This window comes from Ahaetulla prasina, chromosome 6 (assembly GCF_028640845.1).
Source record: "Ahaetulla prasina isolate Xishuangbanna chromosome 6, ASM2864084v1, whole genome shotgun sequence".
Taxonomy (NCBI): Eukaryota; Metazoa; Chordata; class Lepidosauria; order Squamata; family Colubridae; genus Ahaetulla; species Ahaetulla prasina.
The window spans coordinates 5,642,982-5,662,895 of record NC_080544.1 but is presented as its reverse complement, the minus strand read 5'-3'; the positions used below and the strand labels follow the sequence as shown (position 1 = coordinate 5,662,895).

Below are 19,914 nucleotides of genomic sequence, written 5' to 3'. Positions count from 1 at the left end.
TGAACCTGCAGTAATTGCAGGCTGCTGTGTTCTAATAACAGGCTTCTTACAGCCTGAGCTATCATGGCCCTCATGGTAATGTAAAGCCTTAACATTACCATGGGTTCTACACAGCATTGATTTGGCTAAATAAACTCTAAAATGGGTGTTTGAAAATGAAATTATTCTTTAAAGCAATCATATTCTTTGACAGACTCCCAATGTCTCATGATGAGGAATTATGGATGGATGGGAATATATCTGCTTTTGAGAAATCTGATATTACTATTAAATTTATTGGCCTCCTTTCTTGCCATCAGGCATACTGATAACCATAACGAGGTGGCTCATAACCATAAACAAAAATTAAAAAATTAAAAAGGAAGTTTAAACAAAACAAGGGAAAAAAACCAAAGAAAATACATTGATATGAGATTATACTCATATCATATATATGCTCACGGGCTAAGACTAGGTGAGACTGCAACTATCACTGGCCATAATACAACATGTGGCATAAAATACATAAGTCTCTCAACAACATGCTGAATTTCTGTGAATTTTGACAAGGTATTAGCCTTTCACATAAACAAATGTACATGGAAGACCTGAGCTGTCTGGATTCAGGATTTGCCTTGATATTGCTGTTTTCTAAAGAAAATACTTTGTGCTTACAATCCAAGCATCCAAAGTAAGCAACAAAATAGCCAAACAAACCCCAAAGACCAAATCAAAGGCTTGCAGGAAGTTCATTGGAAAAGTGGTTGGCGCAACTGCCCCAGGCAGTTGCCTCTAAGAAATTTGATCCATAATAAATTAATGCCCATTGGACCTTCATGCATTCATTAATAATGCTGACTCTACACATTGGATCTACTTATTCCATGTTATCTTCATTGGATTAAAATTAGCTTCTCTCTGGGGGTAAATTTAAAGACATGAAATGGCCAATAGTGTAGAATTAGCTCAATGAAAGGTAGCTGAGGGCAAGTAGCTAGCACACTAGTTCCAACCCAATGGCTATTTAGAGACTCTAATTATCAACTGCAAACCTTACTATTCGCCTCGTGAATTTTCCTCATTTCTTCTAATTGCTGTTTATGTCCCACCACAAGCCTGTGTAAACGAGGCATTACGAACTCTAGCTGACCAAATCATGGAGGCTGAAGCCAAACACCCTGATTCACTGGCCATTGTTTTGGGAGATCTAAACAAGGCAAACTTAAGGAAAGAACTACCAAAATACTTTCAGCATGTCAATTGTCCCACCAGAGGCAAGAATACTCTAGACCACTGCTACACAACACTAAAAGATGCCTATCGGTCTTTACCACGTGCAGCTGTAGGACACTCTGATCATTGCATGATTCACCTTGTACCTGCTTACAGGCAAAGACTTAAAGCCATAAAACCAATAATTAAATCAGTGAAAACCTGGACGGAGGAATCAGAATTAAAGCTACAGGCATGTTTTGACTGCACTGATTGGAATATTTTTAAAGATACCTCTGCAGACCTGGATGAACTCACAGATACTGTAACATCATATGTCAGCTTCTGTGAAGACCTATGTGTACCTACAAGGAACTTGCGAATACACAGTAATAACAAACCTTGGTTTACACCTAAACTTAAGCAGCTACGACATTCCAAAGAGGAAGTCTACAGAAAAGGTGATAAAATGCTGTACAATCAGGCCAGAAATGCACTAACAAGGAGATAAGAGCAGCAAAAGAAGCTACTCTGAAAAGCTAAAGAATCAACTTTCAGCAAATGAACCAGCAAACATGTGGAAAACTCTTAAAAATATCACGGGCTATGGCAAACCTCCTTCCCAGGCTGAAGGTAATCAACAACTGGCAGATGACCTGAATGAGTTTTACTGCAGGTTTGAAAGGAAACTACAGCCACCTATCTCCACAACCCCCATCTCAGACACACCAACAACAGCCAAGCCTCCTACAACTGACCCCATTTCATTGGGTTCACAACCCCTAGTGATCACAGAAAAGGAAGTGCAGGACCTATTTCACAGACAAAAGCCAGGAAAAGCTCCAGGCCCAGACAAGATAACTCCTTCTTGCTTAAAAGTCTGTGCTGACCAATTGGCCCCATCTTCACCCATATTTTCAATAAATCACTAGAGATGTGCTATGTTCCTTCTTGCTTCAAACGCTCTACCATCATCCCAGTGCCGAAGAAGCCCACCATCAAGGAACTGAATGACTACAGACCAGTTGCTCTAACATCTGTAGTCATGAAAACCTTTGAAAGGCTAGTGCTTTCCTACCTGAAAACCATCACGAATCCGCTCTTAGACCCCTTGCAATTTGCATACCGAGCAAATAGATCAACAGATGATGCTGTTAATATGGCTCTGCACTACATCCTACAACATCTTGAGTCTCCAAAGACCTATGCAAGGGTCCTTTTTGTAGACTTTAGTTCAGCATTCAATACCATCATTCCAGACATTCTTCTAACTAAGCTAAACCAGCTACAGGTACCGGAACAGACTTGTAAGTGGATCACAAGCTTCCTAACAAACAGGAAGCAGCAGGTGAAGCTAAGCAAGATCACATCAAATACCTGTACAATTAGCACAGGGGCCCTCCAAGGCTGTGTGCTCTCCCCACTTCTCTTCTCTCTGTATACCAATGACTGCATCTCCAATGATCCATTTGTTAAGCTACTGAAGTTCGCAGATGACACAACAGTGATTGGTCTCATTCGAGACAATGACGAATCCGCATATAGACGAGAGGTCAAACGACTAGCCTTGTGGTGCAACCAAAACAATCTGGAACTGAACACACTCAAAACCGTAGAAATGGTGGTAGACTTTAGGAAAAACCCTTCCATACTTCCACCTCTCACAATACTTGACAACACAGTATCAACAGTAGAAACCTTCAAATTTCTGGGTTCTATCATATCGCAAGATCTCAAATGGACAGCTAACATCAAAAACATCATTGAAAAAGGACAACAAAGAATGTTCTTTCTGCGCCAACTCAGTAAGCTCAAACTGCCCAAGGAGCTGCTGATCCAATTCTACAGAGGAATTATTGAGTCTGTCATTTGCACCTCTATAACTGTCTGGTTCGGTTCTGCAACCCAACAAGAAAAACACAGACTTCAGAGGATAATTAGAACTGCAGAAAAAATAATTGCTACCAACTTGCCTTCCATTGAGGACCTGTATACTGCATGAATCAAGAAGAGGCCGTGAAAATATTTGCAGATCCCTCGCATCCTGGACATAAACTGTTTCAACTCCTACCCTCAAAGCAGCTATAGAGCACTGCACACCAGAACAACTAGACACAAGAACAGTTTTTTCCCGAAGGCCATCACTCTGCTAAACAAATAATTCCCTCAACACTGTCAGACTATTTACTGAATCTGCACTACTATTAATCGTTTCATAGTTCCCATCACCAATCTCTTTGCACTTATGACTGTATGACTATAACTTGTTGCTGGCAATCCTTATGATTTATATTGATATATTGATCATCAATTGTGTTGTAAATGTTGTACCTTGATGAATGTATCTTTTCTTTTATGTACACTGAGAGCATATGCACCAAGACAAATTCCTTGTGTGTCCAATCACACTTGGCCAATAAAAAAAAAAATTCTATTCTAATGGCAACAATTCCCTATACAGAATGTATTTCTTGTATGCAGAAAGAATTTAAGGGAAGTGCATGGAGGGAATCTCGATAGTAGCAAAATAATTTTGAGGAGGAAGCTTCCCATTGCACTGTTGGAAGAAATATCCATCTGGGTTCATTTCCAAGTGGGGACAGACACTGGAAACATGGAGGCTGCTTGGAAAGATGGTTTAATGGTGGCCAGGATCACATGGCTTGAGATCCTGAACAGAAAAGGGATGAGATCCTGTGCGCTCCCTAGCTTTATGCTTTTTCTGAGCTTTGAACTTTCTGGGGCACAGGAAGAGTATCTTGATTGGTTGTCAGACTCCCAGGGGATGGGGGGTCTTAGTTAACATTGCTGGCTGATGTAATCTTCCCAGGTGTCAGTTTCTGTTGCTAGGTGGGTCCTATTGTGTTGCAGATGATGGTCCATTGACAAAGGTGGGGAGAATGAGTTTCTGTCTCTGACCCATTGACAAAGGTGGGGGGAGTCAGGAAGCTGCTTTTGTCTTTAAAACATGTTTCTCCATTTCTCATCCAGGGAAATATATTCTGCCTTTTAAATATTTTCTAAAATATTTCATTCTTCTAGGAGGGGGGTGGGTGCTAACTTCGTACAGCACATACTGGGGATGGACAGAAATCTGCATAGTCCAACAGAGAATATTTATAGCTCAGAATTGAATTGAGGGGTCCTTGATGCTGAACTTGCTTCCTTTCAGATATGTCATGACCCAAATTAGGCAACCTCATTAGTCCTGGAAGGGAGTGGAGTTTTTGGAGAGGAGGACTGTGGGGTTTTTGGTGCTCTCTAAGCCTGATTGCTTTCTTGCAGACATCTCATGACCCCACTAGATTACATCATGAGTGTATTTTAAAGGAAACACCTGCAAAACAAACAAACCAAGCTTAGAGAGCACCTAAGCGCTCCAGGGAAAGAAACTGGTTTTAAAGCTCTCAGTTCCAGAAATTGCTAGCCATTAATGGGAACATTGATACCCTACGCCCTGATGCTGCTCCCTACTTGGATCATGAAACGCCTACAAAAAAAAACCTCCTAGCTCAGAGAATATCAAGGATCCCGCAAACATTTATGCCTCCCTATTTAATTTTCCCAGGGCGGCAATTTAGGCATTGGACGGTCTGCATGGAGAAACATTAAACTCCTTCTATTCCCCTCCCCTCTCCGCACTTCTCGATTTGAATCCGAGCGGGAAAAGCCGTTGCGGAGAGGGGGAGGGGCCAGTGGAAAGTTCCCTGGGCGGGCAGGGAAGGGGGGGCGACCAAGCGCCAGTGCGCGTGCGCCGCGGATGACGCGACATCAGCTGTCAGCAGGGCGGGGCCAGAGCCGGCGGCCAGTTCCGGGGACGGACCGGCGGGCGGGCGGACAGACAGGCTCCTCCTCCGAAGACGGCCGCCGGCTCGCCTCGCCTCGCCTCGCCTGCTCCGCTCCTGCGGTGAGTGGGGTGGGTGGGAATCAAGGGCCGCCTCCAACCCTGGGAAAGAAGGTAGCCCCCCCCTCCCCCCCGGAGTGACTGGAATGCTTGGAGCCAGGAGTGCCTCCTTTCGCCTTCCCTTTACCTCTCTCTCTCTCTCTCTCTCTCTCTCTCCTTCTGTCTATCCCTCTCTTCCACCTATTTATTCTTCTCTCTCTCTCTCTCTCTTTCTCTCCCTATTCCCCCCCCTCCCTTCTCTCTCCCTCTCTCTTCCTTGCTCAGACCAGGTTGTCTGAAATATTAAAAAAATGCCTTCTGAATATCTATCTCTCTGTCTGTCTATCACTTATCTCCATCCATCTATCCTCCCTTTCTCTCTCCCTATTCCTCCACTCTCCTCTCTCTCTGTCTCTCTCTCTCTCTCCCTACCTACCCACCTCTCTCCCTCTCTTGTCTCTCCCTCCCTCCCTCCTCCTCTCTATCCCTGTATTTATTGTTCTCATTTTTGAACTGTCCCTCATGCCCCTCAGAGCTGCATGAAAGGGACCATTTCTTTAGGGGAGAAAGGAGAAGCCCCTCCTGGTCTTACTGGGGCTTTTGCTCTCTGGCTCCCATGACTCACAGAAATGGCCAGGGTGCCTCTTCTTCCCTCCCCCCCCCCCATACCTCTGCAGAAGGGGAGCCTGCTGGGCTAGGCAGGCTTGGCCTTCTGCTCTGGGGGTCTGCCAAGAGGGTCTCCTTCCCCAGGGCACAGGGAGGGTCTCCTCTGCATGGCTGGGGGTGGGGGGGGGTGGGGGGTGGGGGGAGTAGAGCAGCGCCTACTCGCCCAGCACAAAAGGCTTCTCATTCCAAAGATGAATTAAAAACAACCTTTCAGTTGTGGATGACCTCAGAGCTCAATTCTGGCCAGTCACTTCCGCTCATCCCTGCCCTCTTCCCCAGGTCAGAGGGAAGAATAAAACGAGGGGAAGAGGGATGTCCGTTGCTCGGACACCTTGGCGAAAGGGTGGGGCCCAATGGAAGCCAGAAGGAATCCTTTGCCAAAATTTAGAAGAATAGTTGAGTAGCCATGGAAGGACTTGATCTTCCTGAGTAGGTGGTGATGGCTAAATGCAAGATGAGTTTTAATGTCTACGGCAGTGTTCAGAGTTAATACAAAAGCTGCGTTATTGGTTTTTTTGGGAACTCTGTTTATTTTCTTAAAATTGTGCGTGCAGCACCCCCTGTTTCAACCAACTCTGTTTGAAATTTAGCTGGAAAAAACCCCAGAGGTGCTTTTTCCAAAAGGCAACTGGACTTTCTTTTTTTTCTCTCTTTGAAAACGTTTCACTTTTCATCCAAGAAGCTTCTTTGGTTCTCAAGAAAAAAAAAGGTGGGGGAAATCCAAGAAAGTCCATCTGCCTTTTTGGAAAAAGCAGCTTTGGCACAACCATGACCTGGATGATTGAGAAGCTCCATAGACAATAGTTGAGAAACATTTCTTTTAAACCCCCCCTCCCCAACTCCCACCCCTGTCTTATCTCTGCTTCTTATCATTAAAAGCCTTTAGAGCAGGGGTCTCCAATCTTGGCAACTTTAAGACTTGTGGACTTCAACTCCCAGAGTTCCTCAGCCAGCTTTGCTTTGCTGGCTGAGGAACTCTGGAAGTTGAAGTCCACAAGTCTTATTCAGGGATCTCCACAATCCAAAGAGACTTTCTAAATCATGGGGAAAACACTCCTGGTTTCTCCCCAGTTTTTCAGAAGTCTCTGCTATCTGGAATTAACTCTTCCATGAGTTCCCTAACCTAGGATCCAAGCTGTTCAGCCCTAGAGCAAAATCCACATGGATCACTTGTCTGTTCTGTGACTAGGTATAATGATTAATAAAATGTGGCTTCCTGAGTGGGAAGCAGACATGAAACCTACAGGTCTCTCTAAATCAATAGCCAAGTGGGAAGATTTCCAGGGCAGCATTGAAAGGAAAAAGGTGAGAGCAGATGTCAGCTCCTATTGCAGGGCCAGCTAATCCCTCTACTAGATATAGAAGATCTTTAAGAGGATTAAAAATTGTTTTTATTCTCCTTATTACAGTCCTTGGAAGTTGCCTTTAGAAGAGCTGCTCTAATACAATAATGAAGGTTGGAATAATTACAAGAGTCTTCATTATCTCGGTTTTAAGAATGCATATCTGAAAATAGACATCCGCCGCTCAAGAAAACCGTTCATTTAAATAAAATATATATTATTTTAAGGATATGACAATTTCTTCTAATGTATAGAAATTGCATGGGAGCATTTCTCTTTTGATCAAGTGGGAAGAAAGAATTATAGATTTATCACAGGCTGGTTATAAAGTGATCAATGTCCAGTAGTAATTCTGATGATCACAGTGATATGATATGGATTGTCAGAGTGTGCATTCATAACATATTGTAATCTACTTTTACTAGCTTTTCTTGTTTTTGTAGGAAGTATAACTTTAAATTTCATTTCTGTATCAGTATTTAAATTGCTTCTTCTCCATCCAGTAACATAAAATAATGGCTAAGTAACTGACCTAATTAAGTACAGCAGTTTAATGTATCTAATCTGTTTATAAATTAAATGGTTTAAGTGTTAAAAGTAGAATGTTGAACTAGAAATTACAAATGATATTGCTGATCCTAATTGGGAGTTACAATTTACTTCAGAAGATTTTTTAAAATGAAAATAATACATTAATTGGAATAAAATAGCCGAGAATCCAAGGGTTTTCAATTATGTTTCCTAATCAGTTTTTTCCCTTCCCAAAATTATTTGTTCTCTTGCTCAAGCTTAATAACCGGCTATCTTTCTAAATAGTAATGATTAATACTGGGTAAGTGAAGTAGTTTATTTGAGAAGAAGATGTAGTAGGCTGTGCAGATTCAGTTCCAGGAAGGTGTTTTGGCAGGTGTGGGAAATGTGAATGTTGCTTTTGTCTGCAGCTCTTTAAAGCAGCTAAGTCATTGTCAAACATCTATCAGCAGAGAAAGGAAGATCAGCATTGCAGTGGAGTATGAATGGCAAAGTTCAGCTGAGGAATTTGTGAATGTTACTTGTCTGTCCTTCAGTCTGGAAGTGCTTTGAGGAAAAGAGCCTAGGTTTTAGTGAGCAAGGAATGCAGGCTGATTTCTCCTTCTTTGTGCTTAGGAGTTTCTTCCAGCACATGGAGGGGAAACAATGGCTTAGTTGTCATTACTTTGAAATCCAGAATGAGGCCATCAGATGGATTGTTTTTATTTAATCAAAGGCTCTCCTGGGGGAGGGAAATGCAGGATGATGAGAGAACTGTCTTCTCCCCCAGGGAAATAATATCAATGTTACATCTTGGTTGGAGCAGTACAGTTGGTCCTCGATTTATGACCACCATTGAGCCCAACATTTCTGTTGCTAAGTGGGATAGTTGTTAAGTGAGTTGCGGTTCATTTGACAACTTTTTTTGGTCACAGGTGTTAAGTAATTTGTTGCAGCTATTAAGTGAATCATACAGTCATTAAGCAAATTGTGCTAATCCTTTTGACTTTGAAGATGGAAGCTGCTGGGAAGGTTACAGATGGGGATCACATCACCCCAGCATAGTGCAATTGTCATAAATACACACCTGTTACCAATTTTTTAATGTATTGTAGAATATCGTAGAAAATAAAATACAAAGCAGTAAAACCAACAAAATGAAAGAAAACAGAAGCATACCTTCAACCCTAACAACAACAAAAAAGAAAAAAAGAGTGTACAAAACAGGAGGAAAACTTGGGTCAATTAAATTTAGCATTTTACATATAAGATCCACCCTGGCTGGGTGCTGAAATAAAACAGTTGCCCAAATTTTGATCATGTGGTTGTGGGGATGCTGTGATGGTCATAAGATGCTTCAATGCTGGTGTAAATGTCAGTGACTAAATGAATTTGTTGTAAGTCAAGGACTACCTGTATTTTAAAGAGGTTACATTTCCAGCTTTGGAGACCAAGCAGGCTGGTTGCCCATGATGGAGAAATTAGTGGCTGTGTTATTGGTTACTTGAGCAAAAACTTATGAACTTACAATGCTATTAATTCCCAGTGCCTCTCCATAATCTATATGTTAATTCATATTTATTTAAATTGTGTAATCACACAAATTGTATGGCCAGTTTTGTCATGTATAGAGTGCTTAAAATGACTTATGAGCATATTTAATAATATAGGTAAAATAATCAAATAATATTATCGTTATAAGATATTATCATTGGACTGTTGGGTTGTTTGTGTCCTCTGAATGAGATTGTTTTGCTTCAGACTTCTCATCACCACACTATGTAATCAGTGAAGATTGGAGAGTGAAGATTGCTGGTGGTTTGTTTACTGTAGTTGACCCCACCATCTTGGTTTGGGCATCGTTTCTTCCTTGATGGTTCCTTGGTTAGGACATTGCTTCTTTCCTGATTGTTTCTCTTATGCTGGTTCCTGCTTCTCTGGATGTTGGCTGCTGGGGAAGATGATTAGTGCCCTGATTTGTAGTTTCTCCCTGGGTTTTTAAATTTTGCGTAGACAAGTTTACCTCTGTGTTTCTGTTGATGGATGACTTGTCAGAGTGCCAAGCTTCCAGATATCAACTGGTCATTGGAAGATATGACGAGCATTCCTTGATTTCTCAGCGCATAAACAGATTGAACCACAGTTTCATTCCTGGAATTGTTGACAATGTTAGGCTGAAGCAGATTGAAACCTGCCGGCAGTACTTGAAACTTATATCACATGGAAGGATGACAGGATATGTCAGAGAAAACTTATTAATGGACGTCTTTGGTTTGCAGGTTACTAAAGCGCAGAACAAAACTTACTCCAGAAACTTTCTGATTTGTTATCAATGAAGATTCTCAGTCATCCAGGTAGAGTTGTCTGGAAGTTGGGTCAGGGCAATGGACTTCTTTTTCTTTTTTAGTTGGATACGTTTTGCTGCTTATCCAAATAGCTGCAACTGTCTGAGCAAGTTGGTTGGGGGGCAGGAGCGATATATGTCCTCCAAGCAGGTTTCATTTCTCACCTAATTTGAATAGGCTCCTTAGGTGAGTAGACATTGAGTCATTAAGAGTCCTTCCTCCTAAATCCTTCTTTATTCCAATCTGTTCCTAACTTTTCAGAAAAAAAAATAACAGACTGCTGGCAAACCTTTCTGTGAGCACAATGGCACTACACATTGTCTTCTGTCTTTTTTTAACTGGAGAAAGTCTTACAAATACCCTCCTCAAATAGCATTAGCGGGATACTGTATGCTTGTTATATTTAGCTGATCTCTTTTTTTTCATGTAGATACATTCTACTAATGTAAAGATATTTCACTTGTTTAAGTGTCAGTTTTATTTTATATAACAGTGATGGCAAACCTTTTTGGCACTGAGTGTCAAAAAGGGAGCGCACGCATGTGCCCACTTCACATGTGCACAGGCGTACACATCTGGGCCTCAACTTGGAACAGGAGCTGCCCAGGGCGCATGCGTGTGCCCGAAAATGAACCTCCGGTTTCAGCTAATGAACCTCCGGTTTCAGCCAGCTACTCTTCTGGGTTTCTGGCACACATGCATGCGCGACAATCAGCTGGCCGGCGAGCATGCTCACGCAAGAAAACGAAAGACCAGCTCTTTCAGTTTCCGGTACTGCCACATGCAAAAAGGCCAGCTGATCGTCGCGTGCACATGTGTGCCAGAAATCCAGAAGAGGAACGGGCGATACTGTGCGTGCCAGGCGACATGGCTCCTCTTGTCACTTCGGGCATGTGTGCCATAGGTTCGCCATCATCACTATATAACCTACTATGTATTTCTCTTCAGGGGCATGCCCTTAACATTAATATCTCCCTGGTTTTTTTCCCTTCAGAGTCAATGTTGGAAGGCTATATCGCATGGAAGGACTATAGCACATGGAAGAAAAAGCTCATACCAGGACGTCTTTGGTTTCCAGGTTACCAAAATATGGAACAAAGCCTGCTGGAAGTACCTTACAGCCTGTTCCAAATGGGACGGCTCCTCATCTTTCAGGGAATGCACAGATCAAAAATTTCAGCAAGCACAATGGCACCACTCGTCTGTCTTCCTTTGCTTTTAACTGGAAAAAGTCTAACAAATTTCCTCTGGGAGATCAGATCTGTAATGAATATAACTCCAGTCAGGATCCCAGTGAACAAGTGACCGGGTCGGAAAGGTGTCCTCAGCCCGAAGGATCAGTGGGTCAGGAAGTGCTTAGGACCAGTTCAAAGACCACATTTTCAAAAACAGCGAAACAAGGCAACATGTTTGTATCGCCTGCGGAAGAATTAAATCAGAAATGTTTATCTGGTCTGTCTAATTCAAAGTACACCAAAAGTTCTTTGTTAAGCAGGACTTCCTATTCTGGCTTTAATGCACCAAAACCGCAGTTGAATGGCATTTGTGGGAGCCAGTCGATAATAGGCTTGCAGAGGATTAGGGGGAACCATTTTGTCACTCAGAGTAGTTCAGGGGAGAGCCTGGCGAGATCCACAGACCATGGTCCACCTGCTTGTGAAAAAATGGTCCGGTCGCAAAGCTTCTCGCATTCCCTTCAAAGCTCTCTTTTGCCTCCCACATCTCTTACCCGATCCCACTCATTTAATAAAGCGGTGGATCTGACAAGGCCTTACCAGAATCAACACCTAGCTCTTAGACCATCGCAGAGGTTGAAGCTCCTGTCAAGAAGTGCGCGCCAATTGGATGTGCCCAATGGGAACGAACCTCCGGGGTACGAATTTCCTAGGTCGTTGGCTGCTTTAGCACCTTCTCGTGTCAAGAAACAGCCTCTCTTAAATGGTTCGGGGGACGGGTCTCCCCTGAGGTTCAGATCAGGCCGCCCTTCGTTGCTGAAGCCTGTCAGCCACCATTTAGGTAGAAAGATCCCCGTGGATGGCAACGCTGGGAAAGACGCTGCGAATAGTTTAATGGAAGATTTGATTTCCACAGATGTTAAAAAAGATGCTGCTGATGCAGTAGAAGCTCAGAGCGACAATTTTGTAGAGAGTAGCTGTAAAATGTGCACAGATGGTGACGTGGATGAAATATCAATATCTTCCCTGTCCTCTTCGGAGAAAAATGACCTTAGCGAAGATTTTAGCGATGATTTTATAGATTTAGAAGATCCCAGCCGAACCATGCTGATTCAAGAAGAGAAAGTTCCTACTGAAAAACTGGAAGATAGAAATGGAATGCCACCACATCAGCTACAGCTATCTTTTCAGGAAAATGAGAAGTCGAACTACACTAATGAGGAATGGCTGCATATACATGTGCCAGGTAAATGCAGGGTGTTGTTCTTCAGTACTCGGTTTAGAAGCTAATGGAACCCATAAAATGTTGTTACTGCTTCTCAGATAACCATTCCACTATTCAACTTCTTTATTAATGTTGTTAATCTGGAACGTTTGGCATCTGAAAGTCGTTATGTAAATTTATTTTTCAATTAATTGTAGTGAATGTTAAAATTCAGATTATATTTAATTTAATTGTGCGACTTGAACACTTGAAAGCTAACATGGTCAACTTAAGATGTGCTTAATGTCTATGGAGATTCTCAGTCATCCAGGTCATGGTTGTCCCAAAGATGCTTTTTCTGAAAGGCAGCTGGACTTTACTGGTTTTTTTTTCCTCTTTGAAAATGTTTCACTTCTTGAAAAGCAAAATGTTTTCAAGGAAAAAACCCCCAAGAAAGCCCAATTGCCTTTTGGAAAAGGCATTTTTGCGACAACCATGACCTGGATGATTGAGAAGCTCCATAGACATTTGTGTCAGTTGTCATTTCTAAGTAATCTTCAAGATCAGCCCCATTTCAATATGAGCCCAGGATCAAGTCCACTTGCTTTTTTCTGGGTAAACTGTGGTCCTCTGGGGAAGCTGGTTCAGGTTCAGTAACCACAGACAAGCTTCCTTAAAAGTGTGATTGTTGATTAGGTAGTGCATTGTGGATTCACAGTCTTTGACTTAGCATGCAGTGGAATGGCATATGAAGTGCAGCCTTCAGTAGGAGAAGGCTGAGCTTGTGTGGTTTAGCTTCCTGCATGGGTCACAGTTAGCTGCTTTGAGGTGATAAAAGTTTTCCTCAGTGCCTTAGTCCCGAAAAGGAAAGTACTGAAATGTTAAATTATGAATCTGCATACAATGTATTGTATTTAGGTTTTTTAAAACATTTTTTATTTAAGAAGTAGATGACAAGAGTGAAACTGCCAAACTTCCCACTGGGAACAATGAAATTTCTTCGGAAATGGATTACAGAGCTGGCTCCTCTTTTGAGCTTTCCCCTTCTGACAGCTCGGATGGGACCTACATGTGGGATGAAGAAGGATTGGAGCCCATTGGAAGTGTCCATCCGTGCGGCAGTTACGATTCTTCAGAAATGAACAGCATCGTATGTATTCTTTGTTTTTATATATGAACAGCATTGTATGTATTCTCTGTGCACACACACACACACACATAGACAAACACATATATACCGGGTTTCCCCAAAAATAGGACATGCCCCGAAAATAAAGCCAAGCCTGATTTTTGGGGTGGGCGTAAATACATGCCCTCCCCCGAAAATAAGCCCTAGTGACTGCTTGGGCACGGCCAGCACAGAAGGCAGCCCTTTCCTTCCCCGGTCACCTCAGGGCTTCTCAGCCGCTTAATTGGATCAGCTGAGCCGCTCAGGACACCATTACAGCTGATTCACGGGTGCCGCTCCGGCCAGCGCTTCCAGCAAGCGTGGCTGCTTTTGCCATTGATTGCGGCCACTTCTGCAACAGGAGGCCAAGCGATGCGCCCCATATGCTTAGCGCCAGCCTTCCGAAGGGTACTGTAGCAGCAGCAGCTATCCACAGTTTTTTTACTCTTATTTCATCCCGACTCTACTGGGGCACGTGGGCCAGGATGAAATAAGGGTTAAAAAATTGTGGATAGCTGCTGCTACCCTTTGGAAGGTCAGTGCGAGCCGCAGCAGCCATGAGGTGGCCACGCTCGCCTCCTCCTGCACCCCCAAAATAATAAGGCCAAGTCCTTATTTTGGGGTTCAAAAAAATATAAAAGACAGGGTCTTATTTTTGGGGAAACATAGTACATATACACACACTGATATATTATCAGTACTGTGCAAATATCTGTGTTGTATCTCACATTTTTTGTTGTTGTGAAGTTGTGTCTGATCCATGGACAACGGTCCTCCAGGCCTTCCTGTCCTCTACCATCATCCAGAGTCCATTTAAGCTCACACCTACTACTTCAGTGACTCCATCCAGACTCCATCGTTCTCTGTCGTCCCCTTCTTTTACCTTCAATCTTTCCCAGCATTAGGCTCTTCTCCAAAGTCCTTCCTTCTCATTAGGTGGCCAAAGTATTTGAGTTTCATCTTCAGGATCTGGCCTTCTAAAGAGCAGTCAGGGTTGATCTCTAGGACTGACCAGTTTGATGGCCTTTAACATTAACTCTATCATTTTCTGAGAATTCCATGGCAAATGCAGCCTGTACTGCATCTCAGTTTGAATAAAGCAGAAATAGAGGGGACACTGGTTAATATAATAAGCTGCCTTTATAAGCTTGGTTGATCTTTAAATGTAGAAATAAGTGCTTTTGCTTATATTCCTTTTGCTGTTACAACTTATGCAGTTGTAACTTACAAACTTGTTCAATTATATTAAGATCTTGTCAGTGAATTAAAATACTGTAAGTGTTTGTTTGAAATATTTTAAATAAGAAAAGTTAAAATACAGAGGTCCTGCTCTTCAAAATTCTTTGGAAGTGATTTTTGTAGCTCAAGAGCAAGAGTGGTCACTTTTTTTGAAAGACAATTGCTTAGGATGTTGTCGTGCATGGTGCAGCTATCCAAGCTATTGAGGATATTCAGTGTTGTATATTTTTGTCTTCGACCAGTGGCCTATGGAAATTGAGGGTGCACTAGAAAGTTTGTGAATGCTTGTTGTTAAGCAGAAAATCTTAATCTGGTGGGCACTGCACACCAGAACAACTAGACAGAAGGACAGTTTCCCCCGAATGCCATCATTCTACTAAACAACTAATTTGCACAACACTGTCAAACTATTTACTAAGACTGTATTACTACTATTCTTGTCATCCTTCCTATTACCTATCTCCTCCCACTTAGGACTATAACCATGTTGCTTGTATTTTAACATAACATAACATAATAACAGAGTTGGAAGGGACCTTGGAGGTCTTCTAGTCCAACCCCCTGCCGAGGCAGGAAACCCTACACCATTTCAGACAAATGGCTATCCAACATTTTCTTAAAAATTTCCAGTGTTGGAGCATTCACAACTTCTGCAGGCAAGTTGTTCCACTTATTGATTGTTCTAACTGTCAGGAAATTTCTCCTTAGTTCTAAGTTGCATCTCTCTTTGATTAGTCTCTACCCATTGCTTTTTGTTCTACCCTCAGGTGCTTTGGAGAATAGTTTGACTCCCTCTTCTTTGTGGCAACCCCTGAGATACTGGAAGACTGCTATCATGTCTCCCCTAGTCCTTCTTTTCATTAAACTAGATATACCCAGTTCCTGCAACCGTTCTTCATATGTTTTAGCCTCCAGTCCCCTAATCATCTTTGTTGCTCTTCTCTGCACTCTTTCTAGAGTCTCAACATCTTTTTTACATCGTGGCGACCAAAACTGAATGCTATATTCCAAGTGTGGCCTTACCAAGGCATTATAAAGTGGTATTAACACTTCACGTAATCTTGATTCTATCCCTCTGTTTTTGCAGCCCAGAACTGTGTTGGCTTTTTCAGCAGCTGCTGCACATTGCTGGCTCATATCTAAATGGTTGTCCACTAGGACTCCAAGATCCCTCTCACAGTTACTACTATTGAGCAAGATACCACATATACAGTACCTGTGTATTTTGTTTTTTTTGCCTAAATGTAGAACCTTACTTTTTTCACTGTTGAATTTCATTTTGTTAGTTAGCGCCCAATGTTCAAGTCTGTCAAGATCCTTCTGTATCTTGAGCCTATCTTCTGGAGTGTTGGCTATTCCTGCCAGCTTGGTGTCATCTGCAAATTTGATGAGTTCCCCATCTATCCCCTTGTCCAAGTCATTGATGAAGATGTTGAAGAGTACTGGGCCTAAAACAGAGCCTTGGGGTACTCCACTGCATACTTCCCTCCATGTGGATGTAGTTCCATTGAGGACTACACGTTGAGTGCGGTTGGTCACCCAGTTACGAATCCATCTGGTGGTGGTGCTGTCTAACCCACATTTTTCTACTTTATCTAGTAGTAGGTTATGGTCTACTTTATCAAATGCTTTGCTGAAGTCCAAGTAAATTATATCGACAGCATTCCTCTGGTCCACTAATTTTGTCACTTTGTCAAAGAATGCAATGAGATTAGTCTGGCATGATCTGTTTTTGACAAACCCTTGTTGGCTTTTGGTTATTACTTTGTTTGCTTCTAGAAGTTCAATGATTCATTGCTTGATTATCTTTTCCAGAATCTTCCCTGGTATTGAGGTCAGGCTGATAGGTCTGTAGTTTCCTGGATCTGTTTTTTTTCCTTTTTTGAAGATGAGAACTACATCAGCTCTTTTCAGTCCTCTGGCAATTCCCCTGTGCTCCAGGATCTTTGAAAGGTATAGTTCAGTGGTTCTGAAATCTCATCTGCCAGTTCCTTCAGAACCTTGGGGTGTAATCCATCCGGTCCTGGTGATTTAGGGTAGACCTGTCTAGGGTAGACAGGTGTTCGCTTACCATTTTCTTCCCTGTTTTAACTTGTGTTCCTAATCTGTTTTTTGTGGCGCTGTTTTTGATAGGTTGGATTGGTTTTTCCTTTTGTGTAAAGACAGATGCAAAAAATGAGTTAAGTAGATCTGCTTTCTCTCTGTTGCTTGTCATCTTCTTGCCACTTTCTCCCAGCAATGTTTCCCAGCCAATTGTTTCCTTGACTTTTTTCTTGTTTTTAACATGTTGGAAGAAGCTTTTTTTGTTATTTTTTACTTTTGTCACTAGTCTTTGTTCATTGTGAGCCTTAGCTTTCCTCACTTCATCTTTACAGGCTTGGGCTATTTGCTGATATTCTGCCTTAGTTATTTGCCCCTCTTTCCACTTTTTATATTTTTGTCTTTCAATTTGTCAGATAATTCTTTATGCATCCATGCCGGTTTCTTTTGAGATATATTATTTTTCTTCTTCGTTGGTATTGTGCTAGACTGGGCTTTTATAATCTCATTTTTCAAAATTTCCCAAGCTTCTTGAGTTGTTTTCCCCTTGAGGATTCTCATCCATGGAATCCTTCTCAAACTCTCTCTAAGTTTATTGAAATTATCTCTCTTAAAGTCCAAGGACTTTGTTCTACTACTTGTGTTTGCATAATGTTGAATTCCAGTATTGCATGATCACTTGCCCCCAAGGTTCCTGTAGCTTCAACACCTTCTATCATTTCATTTCTATTAGTGAGAATTAAGTCCAATATGGCTGATCCCCTTGTTCCCTTCTCTACTTTTTGGGAAATGAAGTTGTCTGCTAGGTTTGTTAGAAACCTTTTGGATCTTCCACTTGGTGCAGAGTTTGTCTCCCAGTTGATGTCAGGGTAGTTAAAATCCCCCATTACTACTGTGATGTGCTTCCTACATACCTTAGTTAGCTGACTAGCAAAAAGTTCATCTACTTCCTCTGTTTGGTTGGGTGGCCTACAGTATAGACCTATGGCAATATCATTTCCCCCCACTTTAATATTGACCCAAATGCATTCAAGATAATTTTCATCATTGTTGTGCTCTATTTCTGTAGGGATGTAGTTATTTCGTATATGTAATGCAACTCCACCTCCTCTTTTATTTGGTCTATTTCTTTTAAATAATTTATATCCCTCTAGCTGTATGTTCCATTTGTGGGTTTCATCCCAAGTTTCCGTAATGGCAACAATATCATATCTGCCCTCATTTACTTGAATTTCTAATTCACCCTGTTTATTCCTCATACTCTGTGCATTGGTGTATAGACATTTGAGTCCATTTTGATTGACCTTGTGTTTACTGTGTACATAACCTGTGTTGTGCCTGACTGCCCCTACTTTCTTGCCACCTGTTTGACTAGTGCATATGGTATGGCACTCACTATTAAATGCTTGGTTTTGCTTGATAGCAGGGCTGATAATCTTACCCACACAGACATCTGTACTACATGCACTGATAACCCTATTAATTTTGGATTGCTGGGGACAGAAATTTTCTATATCAATTAATTCTCTGTCCTCACTGTTCAGTTTAAATGTTTATCCACAAAATCTGTGAATGTATTGCTAAGTAACTCAGTCCGTTTCTTTGATGGATGCAATCCATCTCTTTTGTACAGTTTTTCATTGGACCAGTTGCAGACATTATGACTAATAAAACCAAAGCCTTCCCTTTTACACCACTCCTTTAGCCATACATTAAACTCCACTACACACTGGCCTTTACCTTTTTGTTCCTTATATACTGGTAAAACCTCTGAAAAGATAAGCCTACAACCTATACTACTTTTTACAATTTATATTGTTCTGTTTGTTTCCTAGTATGATTTGATTGCTTATTAGTAGCCTATGACTAACACTAAGTGTTGTATCGTATGATTCTTGATGAATGTATTTTTTTCTTTTTTCTTTTTCCTTTTATGTACACTGAGCATATGCACCAAAGACAAATTCCTTGTGTATCCAAACACACTTGGCCAATAAAGAATTCTATTTTCTGTTCTGTTCTGTTCTATTCTATTCTAGGACAGATACCTTGTGGAAAATGTAGGAAAACCTGAAAACTTTAATTCTTCATTTGATGGAGAATGCTGATACTATATGCTAATATCATGTGCTGGTTTCTTAATCTGCCTCCTTAGCATCACAATATGATTTTTTTCAGCTGTCCTGCTTAAAAAACCCTCTAATTTAGTGATTGGCTTCTATCTGTAGGTAGTCCTCAACTTACAACTACAATTTTTGTTGCTAAGTGAGACAGTTGTTAAGTGAAATTTGCCCCATTGTACAGCCTTGTTTGCCAGGGTTGTTAAACAGATCACTGCAGTTGTTAACAGTTAAGTGAATCTGATTTCCTCATTGACTTGCCAGAAGGTCGCAAAAGGCGATCACGTGATCCTGAAACACTGCAACTGTCACAAGTACATGTCAGTTGCGAAATGTCCAACTTTTAATCACATGACCACAGGGATGCTGCAAAGGTCATAAATGTGAAAGTCATGTCACTTTTTTCAGTGTTGTTTTAACTTCAAACCATCACTAAACAAATGGTTGTAAATTGAAGCTACCTGCAATATCTTCCATAGTGAAATAAATGCAAGAAATTGAGTTTTTCTGTTCTCTGTTTGCCCTTTCTCTAACGCTTCCTTTTTTATTGATTTAGCAGTACAGCTATCCCCATTGTTGCTTAATTCTTTTAGATAATATTTTCGGAAAAAAATCTGTCATTTATCATTATAAATATATGAAACCTGGAAATCAGACAGGAGGGAATATTAATATAGCATTCAGATTTATTACTCTGAACATTTTTCATTTTAAAGACTATACGAGGATTCTTTTAAGAGTCTAGCTACAATATTTTATCTCTTGAGCAGTCAGAATTTTTATTTGGATTTCTGCAAGGTTGAGCAAGATTATATTTTTTTAGAGTGGTTCATCATTTTTAGCAGTTGTACCAATTTTGTAACCCTGTTTTTGGTCTTTGACCCCAGTGTCAATAAAGAAACACAAACACAGAAGCTGAAATTGTCCACTGAAGAGATAAACTTGCTCGCTTTGAAAAAGTCAACTTTGTAAACTTCTACTAGCATCTTTGTTACCATCCACTAACTTTTCATTTTACTAAACAGGCTTA

The 19,914-nt window shown here is 41.3% G+C and overlaps 1 protein-coding gene across 6 annotated transcripts in view; it reads left to right on the top strand.

Moving 5' to 3' along the window:
* The first annotated feature begins 4,982 nt into the window (after positions 1-4,982).
* The window catches only part of CCSER2 (coiled-coil serine rich protein 2), a 55,044-nt gene continuing 40,112 nt past the window's right edge, over positions 4,983-19,914 (top strand). For 2 of the 6 annotated variants that reach the window (XM_058187906.1, XM_058187909.1), the window contains exons 1-2: positions 10,933-12,359; positions 13,265-13,467. In XM_058187906.1, the coding sequence (XP_058043889.1) occupies positions 10,976-12,359; positions 13,265-13,467 (1,587 nt within the window). In that variant the 5' untranslated portion in view covers positions 10,933-10,975. Of the gene's footprint in view, positions 5,099-9,908; positions 9,948-10,932; positions 12,360-13,261; positions 13,468-19,914 lie in introns of those variants that run through there. The other 4 variants (XM_058187907.1, XM_058187908.1, XM_058187905.1 and 1 more) reach the window with 3 other exon arrangements.